This window comes from Ambystoma mexicanum, chromosome 4p (assembly GCF_040938575.1).
Source record: "Ambystoma mexicanum isolate Mex_15411 chromosome 4p, UKY_AmexF1_1, whole genome shotgun sequence".
Lineage (NCBI taxonomy): Eukaryota > Metazoa > Chordata > Amphibia > Caudata > Ambystomatidae > Ambystoma > Ambystoma mexicanum.
The window spans coordinates 1,048,052,722-1,048,071,553 of record NC_090927.1 but is presented as its reverse complement, the minus strand read 5'-3'; the positions used below and the strand labels follow the sequence as shown (position 1 = coordinate 1,048,071,553).

Below are 18,832 nucleotides of genomic sequence, written 5' to 3'. Positions count from 1 at the left end.
AGGAACTCATGGTGACACAAGTAAGACCGAAACAAGTGATCACAACTAGAGGGTGTTTATTGAACAATGATAAATGATGTGCAAGTTGGAAAAATGCCTAATCTAACCATAAATCTAAGATGGGGACAGGTTTCAACCATCAAAGGAAAATAAGGCAGTCCTACAGGCGTAAAGTCAAAATAAAAGGGCCTATACTAAGAAACCTATTGCCAAACTTCACAACTAATATAAAAAAGGGGGTGTGGGATAGTTCTAATGAAAAGAAATAAGTGTTCTTAAAACATAAGTAAGGATGCAGTGGTTTTGGTCTCCATTCCCCACGTTTTAGCACAGGGTTAGGATAGGAGCTTGGAGCACAATACTGTCTCTGGCTTCTGTAGCACAAGACGACAGTTCCAATGGCAGTTCTCAGGTCTCGATGGCCAAGTCTCGTTTCCTCTGAAAGTCTCTTGCCTTCGGGGCCTGTTGTGTTGCAATAACAAAAACAAAAGTTCCTTTAACAAATGATAAGTTTGTTCCCAATGTTCGCTGGGTGATGGGTTCATCCCTGGGCCCCCCTCTTGTGTACTGACCCTTGTCAATAGTAATCCAAAGTTTCAAATAGGGTGATGGCTTCAGCCTCTAGGTCCCACTCTTCTGGGCTGACCCTTGTCGATTGTATTCCACAAACCGTACACACACTTCTTCAACAGACTATTTCTTGGGATTTGCTTGCCGGGTTTTCTCTCACTACGGATTTACTTCCCTTTCTTCCAGCTGATTTACAAACCAAAGTCTTTCGAATGTACAGGGCTTTTGCTCGACCCTCACATATGACCACTTTGCGTTCCTTTGGCGGCCTTCCTACGGCCTTCTGGTTTCTGTAGTTTCTCAATATGGGGCTCGACCAGAGTCTCTTGATTCGGCACCCACGTGGTGTCGGTTTTCTCTCTCGCTGCTGGGCTCCCCTTCACACTTTTTGCAGTTCATGTGCTTTGTTCAAACTTGCCACTTTGCGATTCTCATTCAACACATTCCGGACTCATATCGATTCCCTCTCGACTCACCGGTAGTGCTTAATCGCTGGGCCAATTGCTTCTTTGGAGGCAAGGTCGGTACCACGGGTGCAGGTGTCTCCTCTGCTCCGCCTTATCAGTATAGGCTTGCCCCATGTACCGTTGACATCTGCAGCAGGACACTTGTGCTATTGTTTGCGGTCTTAGATTCCTCTCCAGGAAGGGTCCGCAGGCCGGGGATGAAAAGGGCAAGGTTCCTTCTTTACTTGCCGCCCTTTCGTTTCCTGCGACCTTTCTCCTTCTCTTGAACTGACGTGTGGTAGCTGTCTGGACGTGCTGTCTGCCGTGCTGGCCTCTCTCGCACTGTTTTCTCTGGCTCGACCTTTTGTCCCTGTGGGGAAGGGAAAGGGTTGTGAGGTGTGTGTGATTCTGATAAATTGCCTGACTTTGCCTGATCCTGGTATTGGGACATGTCAAGTAAACCGCTCTAGTGTTAGTCCGTTGTGTTGTGCAAAAGCTTTCACGATGGAAAGGGGGTGTGGGACAGTGGTTTGGAATGTCCTACATGAGAGGATGGGAAAAGGTGTTAAGGGAAGAGGGATACTGCGTCTCATCCATCGGTGTCCCACTCCCCGAGGACCCCCCATCCAGTTGAACCTCCCTCTCTGGTCCACCCTCATTGGGCCTAGTAAGATCATTGGCTTGTTCCCCCGTGTTCCCTTCCCATGCCTCGTCACGCCTCGAAACACTTGTGTATAAGTGCAGCACTGTAAATAAAATATATATCACCCCGAGGAACTAAATCCAATAGTGATGGCTGTGTCGTGGCCAACTGGATGACAGATTCCCGGGGGTTCCAAGTCATTCCATCGACATCCATAGCATCGACAGACCAATCCATCTAAAAAAATGCATCGAAAAAAAGTGCATTGAATGCATTTTTTTAATGTACTTTTTTTAATCGGGGGTCCCCAACCCCCTTTTTTTTACCCTTTAAAACGCATTAAAAGAAGAATAAACCGTTTACCTTCCAAAAATATGCATTTCATGCATTTTTTTTCGATTATATTTTTTAGATGCATTGGTCTGACGATGCTATGAATTCGATGCAATGACCAGATACCATCCCCAGGGACTAGCTAGGGAGACACATTCAGGTTTCTCACAGCCTCTGCAAATATTCCTCGATTTTGATCTCCTCCTCCTCCAACAGGTCTCAGTGCCTCCCGCCTTAAGGCCTTAGTCCCAGGTTTTAGTGTTGCCCGTAACCTCTTCCTGGCACTCTCAGGGTTTCTACACCCAAAGTCCTTAATCCTGATTTTTAGGGTTTGCTGCATCCTACTTTGCCCTCTAAGGAGTCAAGTCACACGTCTCTAAGGTTATCCTGTATCCCGTCAAGTCCCCATGGTATCTCAGTGGTACCAGCCGCTTTTCTCACCGGGAAATCCCATCAGGTGGCCTTAATGCTTCTCCTGGTTTATGTACCTGCAGGAACTTAAGGTACAGTTTAAACTTGATGTCAAGACTACAGTCACACAAAAAAATGCTACATTCCCCAATATTCAGAGTCTGGTGGGGTGAAGTACCCCCATCATGTTCCCCTCTATTCCACCTGACTGGTCCTACTCTCGTACCTCGTCCCCATGGGCTTGGCCCCTTCAGATCAGCGTCTTTATCGTATCCTCTGTCCTGGGCCAAATTGCCCTTTCCCACTGGCTTGGTCTGCCTCATTATGTCCTCCACCTTTTCTTCTTCCACCTCCTCCTGTTGATGTTCTCTAAGAACAGCTCCTTCTCCAGCATTCTCCTTCAGTTACTTCTTCTCCCCAACTTCCTCTCACTTTCCAACCTCCTCCTCTGTGTTTCTCTTCACCTACCTCCTCTTACTTCCAAACCACCATCATACGAGGTTTCTTTCCACTAACCTCCTCTTGCCCAACCTACTCCTTCTGATGTTTCTCTCCACAAACCTTCTCCCTCTTCCGCACCTCATACTCCTGATGTTTCTCACCTCCTCTTTCTTCTCAACCTTCTCCTGTTTCTCTCTACCAACCAAAGTAGATTCATTTAAATAACAACACTGCTTTTTCAGGAACACAAATATAGAGTTTAGCAACAATGGAAAGAGACAAAGGAATCATCTCAGCATCATCGATAGAGAATGTAAGACTGTGCTTCAGGTCATACAATCTAATGTGCAAATTGGGAAATCAAATTCAAATACTGAAGAGATTTTCCAATTAACATAAGAAGTTAACTTTCTCTGTATTGCTAAATGATCAATTACAGCTTCTAAACAGAATAGTAGATTATGGTCAAATGCAGTAAAGACCAAAACATGTCCAAAGTCTTGTTGATCAAACAGTGGCAAGAGGAAATGAAGAACTGATTCGACAGTTAATGCAATCACACAGCTAGCAAGATTTTACGTCTCACCATGCCGAAAATAGAGGCGATAATATCTTCTTTATAAATGTGTTGGTCATCTACTCTGGGGAACAGTTATATCCAATGAGGGATTTTTTTACCAATAAAAAAAGAAAAAGGAAAAGTCTTGTTTCATTAAGAATGAGACTGGGGCAGTGGGTTTCATTGTTAATTAGTTACCGGGGAAGTGGCGCTGCCCAATCACAACGTGGGCTATATCTGCCGGTATAGGCCTGCATTCCAATCTTCACTCCTAAACCACTTCAACACCATGCTGCTCCTTTCAACTGCATCCCACCCTTTCTTCCAATTTCACGCAGCCTTCTTGTAGCCCATCCTAAACACTTTCACCTGGCCGCTAACATCTTAGGCTGCTTCCCAGCCATTTTCCTTGGTGACAGAAATAGAAAAAGGACTTTGGCCCTGTTGCTAGTTATTTTGCTTTGAAGACTTTTTAAAGAAAATTTGACAAATGCGATACACACAGTGCTTATTTCCTTGAAGAAATCATTAGCAGCCCAGAAAAAGGGTCATGGTACTAGTAGTGATAATGCCCTTCCAGGCGGGGTGTCCAAGCTGGTAATGACGTCTAGCCCTGGTAATTCCCTCACTTCAGTTCCATCATTACCTTGGGACAGCGGACTGGTACTAGACATGATGGCTCGCCTGAAATGGGATGATCGATTAGGCACAAAGTCTTTTGGTAATCCCTATAGAGTCTCCTAGTCCATCCCTATAGAGTCTCCTAGTTGTGTATGGTTCTTCCCATAAAGGAAGAAACCCAGATGCTTTTTATTTTGATAACTGGGCTTAGCAACCTTTGTGGGACTACGCAGGGGGATGCATGACACTAGAATGTCAAGCTATAGAAAGAACAGTAAAGGAACGACCTAAAGAAATACATTACAGAAATGTTTGAACTGGCACTCTTTAGACCAGTGTATCCTTAGAGCCAAAGTTGGGCCACAGAGAGGACATGCAGGAAAAACTCGACTTTCTCACAAAGTTGCTCAAGTACCTTCACATAGAACATAAATAGTCTGCTACTGAGGACATGCAAGCATATTACAATGCACAGAGTGTGACTGCAGATACCTCAACAAAGGCTCTATTCAAAATTCATATGCAGCTCAGCAAACCAGCTGGTGTGATCAGCTACAGCCTTTTTTTGTAAAGAAGGTTGAGGAAATTCGTAGTTTTGTACAGGAGCAAGTGGACACATTCTCCCTAAACAACGACCCCTCACCCCCACCCTATTGGAATGACAGACAAGGAGACACACTTGGGAACCCATGCACAAGGTTATGCGATAGGTCCATACAACGTCGAATATATGAAAAACAATATGCACTCAGGCAGCCATTCAGAAGATATCCTCATGTTGAAACAGTGGAGGAAAGTACCAAGAAGGATATCCCTTGCTGAGTTGCCAGAATGCAGCCATGAATAAAATGTTGAGTGACATGGATGTACGTTTAACAAAATCTAATGACAGCAAACGAGTGCCCCAAAGAAGATATATGAATCTACGTTGAAACGGTATGAAAATACTTAAGAAAATCTATGTAACTAGAGTACTAAGAAAAATATTTACTCCATGATGCAGTACGTGTGAACACAAAGAAGAATGAAGCGACCCCGTGGTCAATGATTGTAAATACGCTGAAACGCAAGGAAGAAAGAATACGTAGAAGCGTGCTTATGAGAGGTATATATTCAACATTCAGGACTACCATCAGAACAAGATGGATGACGGCTTATGTCAATCAACCCAACTACCTCAAAATACGAGCCCAGAATCTTAACATGAAAAGACTATGAAGAAGCTGTATTACCCTTGCAGAATAAGGGAGTACATTGGCTCAACACCAAGGAGGCTATTTCGAGAGATGAAGGAAAAACACAAAGAGAGTTTACAAGCAGACCATGCGCAAGGACATATTTCACAAAGATTAGGAGGAACAAGACCATTTTCTGATGCCAAATATTGGATAATTAAAAGGGCATGAAGTTAATATGGGATAGAGTGAGCAAGTCTCTAAAGGCCAAGAGGAGCAACTGCACCTAGCATAATTGAAGCAAATGGTGTTAAAAGTGCCATTGACATGGACAATTTCACAGTTTTGTAACAAGGGACCCCCCCCCCCCCAGTGAGAGATTGTTATTTCCGAAAGTCTGTGTGGGTTGCACACAACAGCCCAGCTTGAAGGAAGCAAGAATCTACTGAGTGCTACAAGCTTACCAGCCACCATCCCGGGTCAACGGCTGAGTTGGGGAGGTGCAGAAGCGTCAGTGGTAACAACCGTGGCTCCTACATCAAAGTTGCAAAAGACGGAAAGCATTTTAACACGGACGTTGAGATGAGAGAAGCAAAGAAAGCCCAGTCTGTGTTTAATTGAAATGCTTCCAACACTATCTGACGGATGAAGGTTAGGCGAGCGCCAATAATATGCCTGAGAAAGGGAATCCATTGTTAAGAACTGTGAATACGAAAGACAAAGTGGCAGAGCGGTCTGGTGAAGTGAGATTGCCCAATTGAAAGTCTCTGTGAAATGTTTTAAAGCTGCAGAGGCACAGGGAATCAAGAGAAAAGGTAACAACAAAACTGCATGAATGAAAAGTTTGAAAGACTTTATCTACTATCTAGTAGCAACTGATATGAAAGCAAGTCATACATAGCAAGTGCATTTTCCAAAAACCGTTAGAACTGAAGGAAAATATGTAAAGTGGAAGTAAAGAAAGTAAGGAGGGTCAAAATGGTCATGCTGAGGGCAAAAATCCTCCCAGTTTTGAAAGTCTTCGACAGCAAAATCATAATACGAAAGGAAGTTTGAGCCCAATGGAGGGGAACCTATAGTGTGGAATATGAAGAAAGCTTGGGGAAGGGAACCCCACCAAGGAAAAAAGGCTTTAGCCTGATTGAGGGAAACCTATAGTGAACTGCGACCAAATACTATACCATGAAACATTTTGTCGAAACTGTGTAGAAACTTGAAGGGTGATCTGGAATTGGGTGAGGGGAACCCTAGAGGTTAAACCCATGAACTTGAGACTCAGACTTGAATGGCCAAGAAGGCTCTGGAGGCAGAGCCAGTTGGCTAATTGTGTTTGCAAGCCAAAGTGTGTTCACCCATCAAGTGTTCCATCTAACCCTGTGCTATACAATGTGGGGACGAGAACTAACAATCATTTATATTGCCATGCTGACATTATGTTTCACCACCGATGTTTACTTTTTTTTAGATACATAGCCCTATGTCGCATTAGTTTGTATTAGAGTGAGGGCAGGCATTAGGTTTTTGTTAGTATAGGCCTTTATTGTTTGACTAAGACTGGCTAGGACTGTTTCTTTATTATTTGATGGTCAGGATTACTCCCATCTTAGTTATAGGGCTAGGCAGGAGTTTTTCCAACCCCCTTGAATTTAACAATAAAGGTTTTGCAACTTGCAACTCGTGTGTCAGTGTCTACTTGTGATACCATGCCTCCCTCACAGAGGGTAGACCAATTGGGGAAACAAGGGGAAAGCTGATGCATCTCCAAGCACCTGGGTTTCGCTTCTATATACGTGCTGCTAGCAAGCCGAATGTCCAAGGTTGTGGGTTGCCAACCAATTATAATAGCCTGCCATACACTTTTACTTACAATGTTGCAAAGTATTATTCTGCTGCCACATTTTATGCTATGACGAGGGCCTTGCACCACACGTTTAGAAGTAGCTCAGGGTGTGTCTTGCTGAAACAATACCACCAATAAGAGACAAACACGCACATTTCCTATAAGTAGATATGATCCCTAATACAATCCCACACCTCGATAGGTTTTTGAAGTTTGCCATGTATGATGACATCATAGATGACGCATCTAGCATTATATAAATTACAAATGATCGAAAAGATTGTGATCCTGCATGAGTCCATTTGATGAGTGTTTATTCGCCCTGCTTTACTTCTTGAGATTAAAACAGGATTTTACCATCTCCTTTGAGTCTGTCCCGTTATTTGGTCTGAGATAGTTTCTTGGTAATTCCATCTAGCACTCAGATGCTTCAAGGAGCACAGTTTGTTCAATAACATCCAGGCTTACCAAAGTCATAGGTTTAACCTGGGGAGAAATAAGGCACACTACCATGGGTTTAGCTTGGGGTTGGGCTTCCCCTTTCATCCTGTCAGCCCTGGTGACATATGTTAAATAATAGCCCAACAAAGCTAAAACATGTTTGAGGATGCTTGTGGTCTCTTGCAAAAGAAATGTGACCAAGCAGTTCAGGCTGGGCTGCCCCTTTTGGGATGGGACCAAGCCTGATTTGCATATGGTCTTTCGTCTTTTGTAATGGATTGGCAGGCGATGAACGATGGTCTGGATGGTTGCCCAGAGCAATGCCATAGGTTAAGATTCATTCTAAACCTACCAGCCATCACTCCTTTAGTTTTGCTGCAATAATAACTAACCTTCACCCTACATGGATGCCCATGTCCTTCAGCTATAATCAAATCATTCATACATCCTAGCTCTACTCGTTTCAAGAATTAGCAACCTGTCCTTTGAGTACGGCTACATTCTGGATCTTTTAAAAATGACCCAGGCCAGATTGGGCATTTTGGGAACGATCAGTTACAAAATAAAGAGTTTATTAAGAAAATAAAAAAAATGCTCTTTGGGCCTAGTACCCATTCATTTTCGCATAGAGGAAAAAGTCAAATGTTTGCTGAAGCGCAAAGCCAAAACCGACGGTCGGAATTGTACCAGGTACGAAACAACTTGGGCATGAAGCATTGACTCAATTCCCAGTGAGGGTGTGGTGGAGGGGCGGGGGGGATTTTGGGAACAATTTCTTAAAAAATGAAACAGTTATTAAGATAACCTAACAAAGCTGCTTACACCCTAACTGCATTCATTTTCCCCATAGAGAAAAAGTGCAGTTTTTGGAACAGCCATAGTGTGACAACCGTTTGGCAGATTTTGACCAAATGAGAAACAATTTGGGCTCAGCGTGTTGACTTAGTTTCATTGACTGGTTTGGGGTAGATCCATCCATTAGTTGTTTAAATATTCAACAGAGAATGGGGTGCACCAGGCACCTTAAAACATTTATATCAGTATTGGTGCTTTGCAGCAGAGAGGCTGAGGCTAATAACATTTCACTTGCTGGATGGATTTGGATGACATTTCTGAACCAAGGGATTGTCAAGGGGCCCCCTAAACTGGACGTTCTTGGAAAAATTCATCAATAAATGAAAGTTATCAAGAATGGTGTGGACAGTGCATATTTGCCACGGCATGTATAGTGGACATGGCATGTATATAGTGGACATGGCTACGTAGTGGGTCCAAAAGAAATATATAGCGGGCACATGTACAGTGGGCACGGCCTAAGGCTGTGCTCACTCTCCAGTGCCAGGGCCGGAGGCCCTGGCTAGTGGGCCCATAAAACATGCATAGTGGCCATGTCCGAAGGCCATGGCCACCTAGTGGGTGTAAAAGAAACATATTGGGGGAACATATACAGTGGGCACGGCAAAGGCCATGGTTAGTGGCCTGTAAAGAACCTATGGTATAACAAAACCCTTAAAATTCAATGAAAAAACTAAAGTGTGGCTAAGTTGACCAGATGTAAACCAACAAAACCCTTGAAATTCAGTGAATGTGGGAAGGCATGATACGCTTAACTCGGTGCGTTCCTGTTGCAAAGCCCATGAGCACATACATATTATAAGAGAAGGGATTCACAATGACATGCCAAATGCCATTATAGGGCGCATAGCATCATGGGGGACGTCAACGGGAATGCGTTGGGTTAAGCTCGTCATGACTTCCCACATCTGCTGAATTTCAAGGATTTTGTTGCGCTAAATATGTTCAACTTAACTGCGCTTTAACAAAATCTTTTTCAGTTAATTGTAAGGGTGCTGGAGTAAGAGTCAGACACAAAAGGTGGTATGATTCTTGCCAAAGACTTATTAAAAGGAAACAAGGGAAAAACCTACCTAGCACTATTACTAAGATGGGGTTTCTCTGCTTCAAACCAAACACAAAGGATTGTCAAGATGTCCATCAAAAGTAAATAGTTTACTGTCTTGCATTATAAACCCATTTCCGTCCGTTAAACTGGAAGCTAAACTAACAAAAACTGGTGATCTTCTTGACTCAGGATTGTCTCGGCAGTTCACAATGTCAGGCTTCTTGACAATTCAAAACAACAGGCTTTTTAACACAGTTCTCAATGCCAGGGGAATAGCTCCCTTCCCCTGGGCTTCCCTTTCCAATTGTAAAGTCTCTCGTAGGTCCCCAGGTCTGCTTCTCTCTCCTTCTGCTTGGGCCAGCTTGGTTCACTTCCCTGCCAAGTATGATGCATAGGAAAAGTCTCTCGTAGGTCCCAGACTTCTGCTTCTCTCTCTTTCTGCTTTGGCCAACTCCCTTTCCTGCCAAGCATGGTCCTTAGTAAATTGCTCTCTAGTTTGCCTTCTCATGGGAGTAGGTCCCAGATCCCTCTTCTTTGTGTTTGGGTACTTGGAGCTCTTTACTCCAAAGCACCACCACAAGGAAGATGACTTGTGTGGTTCTTGTGTAGTGGATTCCAGACCCCACTTCTTTGCATGGGGGTTCTTGGGGCCCTTTCCTCCCATGTACCCACACGAGGAAGAGAACTTGTGTTACTCTCATGTGGCGGGTCCCATATCCCCTCTTCTTTGCGTGGGGGTAATTGGGGCACTCTCCTACCAAGTACCGCCATGAGGAAATTACTTGTGTTGCTCTTGTGTAGTGGATTCCAGACCCTCTTCCTTGCGTTCGGGTACTTGGAGCCTTTTCCTCCCAAGTACTGCCATGAGGAAGATGACTTGTGTTGAATTTGTTTGGTGGATCGCAGACCCTTAAGCTTCTCTTTTTGTGGGACAAACCTGGTTCACCATCCTGCCAGGTACTGCAACTATGAAGATTCTGACTGCAACTTCTTACTTTCCCACCAGCCAGCTAGAGTACTCCCCATACCTCTAGGGAGTCTTGCTGTGGGCTCTGGTCCAGCCAGAAATACCGAAGTTTCAATCCTCCTCTGGACAGCCGGGAGCTTCTCTCCGCCAGCTCACCTTCAGGTCCTTCCACTGTGGCCCTTGTCCTTCCAGCTCCACTCTTAGCATCCTGGTCTGCTTCCTTCCACCTTCCCGTGCCATTCTGTCTCCAGCAGCTCCTCCAGGGAGGACTAGACAACTGCTTCTCGAGTCTCACGTCCTTTTCTACTCTACATGGACCAATGCGCAGCCGGCAACCACTAGACTGCTCATTGTGACTCTTAGGAGTACTCTTCATGGTTCTGTACCTCCTCCTCGTCCCAATACTTTTGATCTGTATGCTCCGCTGAGCGCGAATGGAGTTCTTCTTGGTCTCAGTACGTGTTAATGAGGCTCTATCTAGGTTGTTCCTATTCTTCCTCGTGCCAGTATGCCAGTACTTTTAAAGGGGACTAAGTTCTGAACCCTACAAACATACATAGAAGAGTTGCATCAAGGTGAAGTGAAAGAGTAGGAGTTCTCCCGGGTTAGTCATCGCTGGTCACAAGAGAAGGGGCTCCCCCTAGGGCAAAAAGGGACGCCATCCAAGTATTCGTCACAGAATATATATATTCTCACACTGGGAGGGGGGGGTTCAGGGAGCCCACTCTGGTTCCCAGCTGAATGTACCTTCCACAGTCCAGGTGTTGTTCTCCTCCACGTTTGCTTTCATGCCTCTTGCAATCTTCAGGGAGGCAGACTACACAGGTGTTGCTGGTTAAAACGAAGTGTAGCCTCAGGGGATTCTGGTCACGTAGTGACTGCAAGTAGCAGGGAACCAACTCTCCCTCCAATTACACAGTCTAAGCCCACAGTGGGGGAGGGTAGAAAACCAGCAGCGTGGCTCTCCAGAGTGGGGCATGTGTCACTCCGGTGCTGCCCCTCTGGAATCCAGAGCTCCCACATATTTTCTCACACTGGCGGTGGAGGGGGTTCAGGAAGCGCACTCTGGTTCCCAACTGAATGTTCCTTCCACAGTCCAGGTGATGTTCTCCTCCAAGCACACTTTCAGACCTCTTGCAATCTTCAGGGTGGCAGTCTATACAGGTGTTGCTCGTTAGTACCAAGTTTGGCCTCAGGGGATTCTGGTCACTGTAGTGAATGCAGGTAGCCAGGAACCAACTATCCCTCCAATTAAACATTGTGAGCCCAAAGTGGGGGGAGGGTGGAAAACCAGCTCTAGCTAATAGATGCAGATGGGTTGAGCCTACTTATATTGCTAAATCCGCTGGCAGTGTTTGATACGATTGATCATCAGATCTTTGTGGACAGGCTTACAGCTGAACCAAAGCTCGGTGGTGCAGCCAAGAAATGGTTTCACTCGTTCCTTCATGATAGGACTTCACCTGGCAAGCTGGAGAGTTAGGCCTAATTCACAGTTATCTTGCAATGTGGGGTCCCACAGGGCTCCTGCCCCTTTGCCCTACTTGTTCAATGTCTACATCAAACCACTCCATGACTTGTAAGGCCAGGTGAGGGTGCCATTCCATAACTACGTAGACACTAATGAGAATGGCAGGGAATCCCCAGGCAATTTTGAGCATATACAGGTCCGCTGACACCTTTGAGGTTTTGATGAGACACTGATTCAGCCTTAACCAAACCAAAAACAGAATTTCTCTTGCCTTATCCTGATTGACTAAAGACGAAGATCAAAACCCTCTACCCATACATTCCTATTGCACATAGTAAGACTGACATAGTGGGAAAAGCCAATTCTGTAGGTGTCCAGTGAACTCTACCCTTTCAATGTCCTTGCAAGCAAACACCATTGAGAGCTCATCTTCCTATTATTTGATACTATGTAGGAATGGCCGTTCTTTTCTGTCAGAAGCCAGTTGTTCAACGATTGCCCAAGGAATAATCGAAGCAAAACTTGATTACTGCAATGCTCTTTCGCTCAAAACCAAACAGGGTTAATCAACGCCTCCAAATCTTACAAAACACTGCAGCAAGAATTGCGATTACGACTCCAAAGAGCTCTCATCCCGCTCATCCTCAGAAGACTTGATTGGCTGACTGTGCAGGGCAGGTTCACATTTAAGGTATTTACTCAGATGCACAAAGCCTTACAAGACCACGCCCAACCTATCAAAAGACAAAGTCAAAAGTACTTGGAGCCCTTTTCTCCAAAGCACCACCACAAGGAAGATGACTTGTGTGGTTCTTGTGTAGTGGGTCCCAGACCCCACTTCTTTGCATGTGGGTTATTGTGGCCCTTTCCTCCCAAGTAACTACACGAGGAAGAGAACTTGTGTTACTCTTGTGTGGTGGGTCCCATACCCCCTCTTCTTTGCGTGCGGGTACTTGGGGCACTCTCCTATCAAGTACCGCCATGAGGAAATGGCTTGTGTTGCTCTTGTATGCTGAGTCCCAGACCCCTCTTTGCGTGTGGGTACTTGGAGCCTTTTCCTCCCAAGTACTGCCATGAGGAAGATGACTAGTGTTGAATTTGTTTGGTGGATCGCAGACCCTTAAGCTTCTCTTTTTGAAGGACAAACCTGGTTCACTATCCTGCCAGGTACTGCGACTATGAAGATTCTGACTGCACCTTCTTAAGTTCCCACCAGTGAGCCAGAGTACTCCCCCTACCTCTAGGGAGCCTTGCTGTGGGCTCTGGTCCGCCCAGGAATACCGCAGTTTCAATCCTCCTCTTAGCAGCCGGGAGCTTCTATATCTGGAAAGATTTGGTCCAGGAACAAACATCTTTTTGTTCACCGCTTTAAATGAAAAAATACCTATGGCCAGCTCCTTTCAGGTTTTGGTTCCTGTGCAGTGGAGTACACTGCCTCTTGAGATCCATGAAATAGAGAAAGCTCGTCTTTCTGCAAAAAACAGAAAACATTTTTATTGCAGTAACAACTTTTCTGTCTTCCCTTTCCGAGTTTTAGCACTGTGATACCAGTTGGTCATTAGCGCTTTATAAATTTCACAAATAAATCTTGATCGCTAGTGCTATCTTGTGCTGACATTATGTATTAGATACCCTAATTTAGGTTACTGAGCAAAATAAAAAATGATTGCTTGTTGCCGATCATCTCCCTGGGGTGTGTGTATACATGCAAACTAATGTATCCCTTACAAAGAGTTCACCCTTTAAAAGCACTACTCTTCTGTGTCATTCCATACTTGCAGCGTATGCACAAGCAAAGCTCACAAACTCTCTTCAGTATACACTTCCCTTAAGTGCCCCTAGATTTCCCTAACTGCACTAACTTCTCTAAGCACCCCCTGGGTGTCGCATCATGCCATGCAGCCAATTCGGTTGAAAACTGGAAACGGGCTAATATTATGGCTGTATTTCAGGTGCTGGCTGTTTCTATGCATAGTACTCCACATCTAGAAACCCATTAATACCTGCCATAGACAATTAGCAGAACATTGAAACTTGACTTGTAACAAAGCAAATGTGTTAATAGAACTAAGAGTGTAGGAAGTATTCGATTTGGTGAATAAGGTAGGGCTCTTTCAAAAGGGAAGAGCCATGGACAAACAACGTGTATACACAACAGAAAAAGTAAAGTCTTCACTTTTAAAAAAAATCCACAAGTTTGTTTCAAGAAGGATTTTCACGTCGCCGTGCCATGAACATGAAGCAATGTTCCACCCAACTCTTGAGGTTTTATTGGGCGTCATCATAGCTTGTTTTGAGCGGATGAGCAGAGATGCCAGGTTGGTTACCAGGGAGGAAAAGACTAGGGAATATGCATGGGGCTGAACGATAAACTGCTCTAAGACAGAGGGCTTTGAAGTCAGAGCAACGGTTAAGAGAAGGAAGGGCCAATAACCAGCATTATTTGCATAGCCCGAGTCAAGTGAAGCTCAATATATAGCATTATATACTAGGGGATTGATGTGGCACTCCGCCATTGGCCAATTTCTGGACCATACTAGCCAGTGTGACTCAAATTCTCTTTGGCACGGAAATTGCCCAATTAGGGGGAAGCCACATCATTCCCCTAGTGTCGCTGTGCTGGCTGCTGGAAAGGAAACAGGAAAGGAGAGTCTTCACTTTGCTTCTTCTTTTTTTTATTCAGCTGTTTTTTTTTAGAAATAGGTTTAGAGAGAGATTTTCACGTTGCCTTGCCATGAACATGAAGCCATTTTCCACCACAGTCTTGAAGTTTTAATAGTCACGCTGTGCTGGCTGCAGAGCTCTCAGCAAAGTGCTCCTGTGATGAGAGGAAGCGCTGCGCAGACAGCCACGCAGCCAGAGCAGCAGAGGCATGGCTGTCAGTGCAGCACTCCAGGTATGAGAGGGAGGGCCACGCTGAGTCCCCTGGCGCCAGCGCTGCTCCCCACATTACCTGGCAGATACGGCCTGGACACTCTGAATCCCCTGCAGCCCTCTTTACCTTAATCTGATGGGAGGCGGTTGACTCTGCCCCCTTAATCTTTGCCGGGCCGCACCTGGCAGATGCAGCCTGTGTTCTCCAACTTTATCGGCACTCACTTAGTCTTGCCACCCATGCCAACAGACGCGGGCCGGCTGGGATTTACGCCACTCCCTTCCTCATTACATTGTACAGCGTTGTTCAGAACAAGCCAGTTCTCAGCAATCACTTCAAACAGATTGCCTTTTCTTTTCCTTTTTTTACCCACCATGCCTCAGCACATAAAAGCTTTATAGACCATGCGCTCAGGCAGTACAGGGATTCATGAGCCCTGAAGACTTTGTTGCACCCCCTCACTGAGCACAGGCCTTCAACCCCATCTTCAAGGCCCATAACAACCTGTACAGCGCTCGGGCTAGGTCGATTAAGCTTATTTAATGACCATTTAAGCAGTCAATAATGCTAAATCATTACCCAAATGTTAATGATACATATGAAGATTGATTTAAATGGTCACCTGTCAAGTCTCATCAGCTCTTCATTCAGCACTTTCTGCAGCCCCAGTTTTTCTAGGAGGAGTTCACACTGCATTCTGTACTGCTCTGTTGGGTGCTCTGGAAATGATGTATGTAGTGCATTTACTCCTCCAAGAAGAGCACCACCCTACAGTGGAAAAGCAAAAAAAAAAAACACACACATTGGTTACAGTAGCAGGCCCAGGTGATGACCAACAGCAATACACTCACAATGTATTGTATGCACTTGAAGAACATAATATAAAGACATTACAAAAATGGCTGACTGGTATTGTGAAATACCTGATGGTATCTCACATAACGGACCTCGAGAAACCCTTATTCAGGTGGCCAATGAACGGCTGATTCGCTCAGATCCCAACTCTAGGGGTGAAAGAGCAAGAAAGGCTCACCATGATGGGGAAACCGAGGTTGTACTTGGGTTAATAACGCAAGGGAGATGTGGTATTGTACCAAGAGAAAAGGAGCGGATGACGAAATATCAGAGACTTTTGTAGGATACACCTCTACCTCGCCTCCTCCCATTAAAACTCTCCTATCCAGATCAAAAGACCCCTCCATCCAGAGCCAATCCCCTAAAATCTCCAATCCACTTGCACCAGAAGATTATCCATCTCAGACTCCCTATTTCCCTATGCCCTACCCAAATATTCCCAGTCATTTTCTGTCCCATTCCTATGGTTATTCTTTCCCAGACACCCAATCCAATATGACAGACAACTACCGTTCCCACAATTCCCCTTGTTTATTTCACAATCCCGATTATTCCCATTTGCCCTGCAAATCCTCCTCCTCATTTCGCAACCCTACAAAACCTACCCTTCCTAGATCAGCCATACAAAGGTTATTCCTTGTAAAGCCTCTTTCCCTTCATACCTTGCAGAACTCTCAGAAACTCTACCCCTCCTCTTCTCCCGACATAAAACACAAAAAACTAATATGAAACCTGTTTACCCGACATGTCCATACACAAGGGTCAGGCAAAGTCAGGCAATTAGCTTAAATCACACACACCTGACGGCCCTTGCCCTTTCCCCAGGGATAAAAGGTGGAGCAAGAGTGCACAGTATGAGCAAGGCAGACCACACACCAAGACAGCTATCCAGACCTGGCAGTTCAAGAGGAGGAGAAAGGCGGCAAACATCGAGAGGCTGATGAGGAGAAACACGACCATGCCCTTTTCGACAAAACCATGTGAAACCTTCACAAAGGGAATCGTAAGACCGAGGACAATAGCCCAAGTGTTTCAGCAAATGTCAGCAGTACACGCAGCGTATCAACGCTGATAAGCCGGAGTTAGGGAGACTCCTGCTACCGTGGTACCGGCCTTGACTTCAGCTACACGGAAAGCCAAGCGGTTCATCACGGTCGGTGAGTCGAAGGGAGAAACAATAAGAACCGGGCTGTGGTGAATGAAAGTGGCAGTGTCAAAGTGAGAAAAGTTCAAAGAACTGTTAAATTGTAAAGGGAAGACCAGCTACAGAAGGGGAATGGCACCACGTGGGTGCTGCTCAGAGAAACTGGTCAATCTGCATCTGAGTAAAATACAGATATCAGAAGGCCGTAGGAGAGCCGCCAAGATAGGTCAAAGTAGTCATACAGGAGGTCAAACAAAATTCTTGTACAGTCAAAAGCCTTTTAGTCTACGAACTATAAAGAAAGCAAGGGAAGTGAATCCGGCCACATGAGAAAGCAAGGGAAGTGAATCCCGTAAATATTGAAAGTGAAAGTGAAGGTGAAGTTGGCAAGTGTGAACCCGGAAGAGGAATGCTGACGAGAAGGGGGCAAAGTCTAAAGCCCCAAGAAACAGTGTGTTGACAAGAGTGAACCCGGCCAAGGTATGTCCACTAGAACCGTTTAAAAAGACATTAGTTGTGAAGGAAGGAAAAGCCATAGTGAACCCGGTGGAGAGAGGCTAACAGTTGAGAGGGGTCTGAGCCCGAACGAGGATGATCCAGGTGTGAAACCATCACCCAAAGTCTATTAAGAGAACAAACTGTTATTTGATTTGTGGAGTACAATTTGTGGAGGGTCGGCGCCCGGAAGAGGGGGACCCAGGGGTGAATCCATCATGCGAGAAATACGTAGAACAGAACTTTATGTTTGTTTGTTGTTTTGCTTGATAAACCCATCAGGCCTGCGTGACCATGAAACCACAACCCCAATATCGAAAGGAAATATTTTAGGATCCAAGCCCGGAAGAGGGAGATCTGAGGGGTGAAAACCGATTGCCCAACACCACGAGGAATAGGGGTCAGCACCCAGAACAGGGGGGCACAGGGGTGGAAAAGCCTCATCCTAAGTAAAACCAGGAAACAAACTTTCATTTTGCTGTAGGAACTTTTGTTTCATTGTTGAATACATCAGGCCCTCGAAGGCAAGAGACTTTCAAGAGCAACAAGACTTGGCCATCAACGGTCCTGATAGCTGCAAGTGGAACTGTCGACTCGTGCTGGGAAAGCTCAAGTGTGTGCTGTGCTCCAAAATTCCATTTCACCCTGTGCTCAAAACGTGGGGAAGGGAGATCCAAGCTACCGCATCCTGACATATTATTTGTGAACACTTCTTTCTTTTCTTGAAAGCCATCCCACACCCTTTTTGTATTAGTTGTACTGTTTGGCAATAGGGTTCTTAGTATAGGCTTTTTTATTTGACACAACTCCACAAGGACTGCCTTATTTTCATTTGATGGTCAACGCTTGCTCCCATCCTAGATTTAGATTAGGTGTTTTTCCAACCTGCATACAGTTTAATAAACACCCTTGAACTGTGTTCACTTGTGTCTGTCTTTACCGTTGCCACCACGAGTTCCTTATAGTATTAAAGCAAGAAGAAAACAATATGTGATGCACAGACAAGAGTAGGACAAGTTAAATTACTAAAATACATGTTCTTTTCATAGACATTGCATTCAACAAATTGGAAGCATCTCAATAGTGCACACGAAAGGGATTTAACCAATGCAAAAGTACAGACTAGAGATCCTCTGAGGAGCTCCGTGGCCGCTGCGGTCTCCGGTGTACCCCTGCAGCGATACCCTGGGCTTGGAATCCAATGTGAGGCATTATGAAGCTCCCGCGAACTGGTTGGGGGGGAATATGCTGCTTTAAAATGACAGAACTTAAGGAGAGAATTGAGGGGCTGGACAGCACCAAGCCGAAGCATCCCAAATTGCCCAAAGCTGGAATGGTGCCACACAGGGGCAACGATATCAAGAGGGATTGAACACCTGTGGCCCGTGTCCACATTAATGTAAGCCACTTGCTGTGGAAGATCAGAACTATGAGACCTTGGGGGGGAGGGGGGAGTCCTGCACCACAAGCATACCTGTGTTATCTCCCTCACACCATGCCCCGTCCCCAATGCAGTTCTCAAATCTTTACCAGCAACAATCAGGAGTGTGGATTAGCGGGGAGGGAACACTTGATGCTGATCTTTAAGAAACACAGAATACTCATTGTTTATTCTGCAATGGGTTGAAGAGCAGCATGGAGA

The 18,832-nt window shown here is 45.2% G+C and overlaps 1 protein-coding gene across 2 annotated transcripts in view; it reads right to left on the bottom strand.

Moving 5' to 3' along the window:
• Positions 1–18,832, bottom strand: part of MCM9 (minichromosome maintenance 9 homologous recombination repair factor) — a 907,286-nt gene that overhangs the window by 26,373 nt on the left and 862,081 nt on the right. For both annotated transcript variants that reach the window (XM_069606612.1, XM_069606613.1), the window contains exon 12: positions 15,319–15,464. In XM_069606612.1, the coding sequence (XP_069462713.1) occupies positions 15,319–15,464 (146 nt within the window). The remainder of the gene's footprint in view (positions 1–15,318; positions 15,465–18,832) is intronic.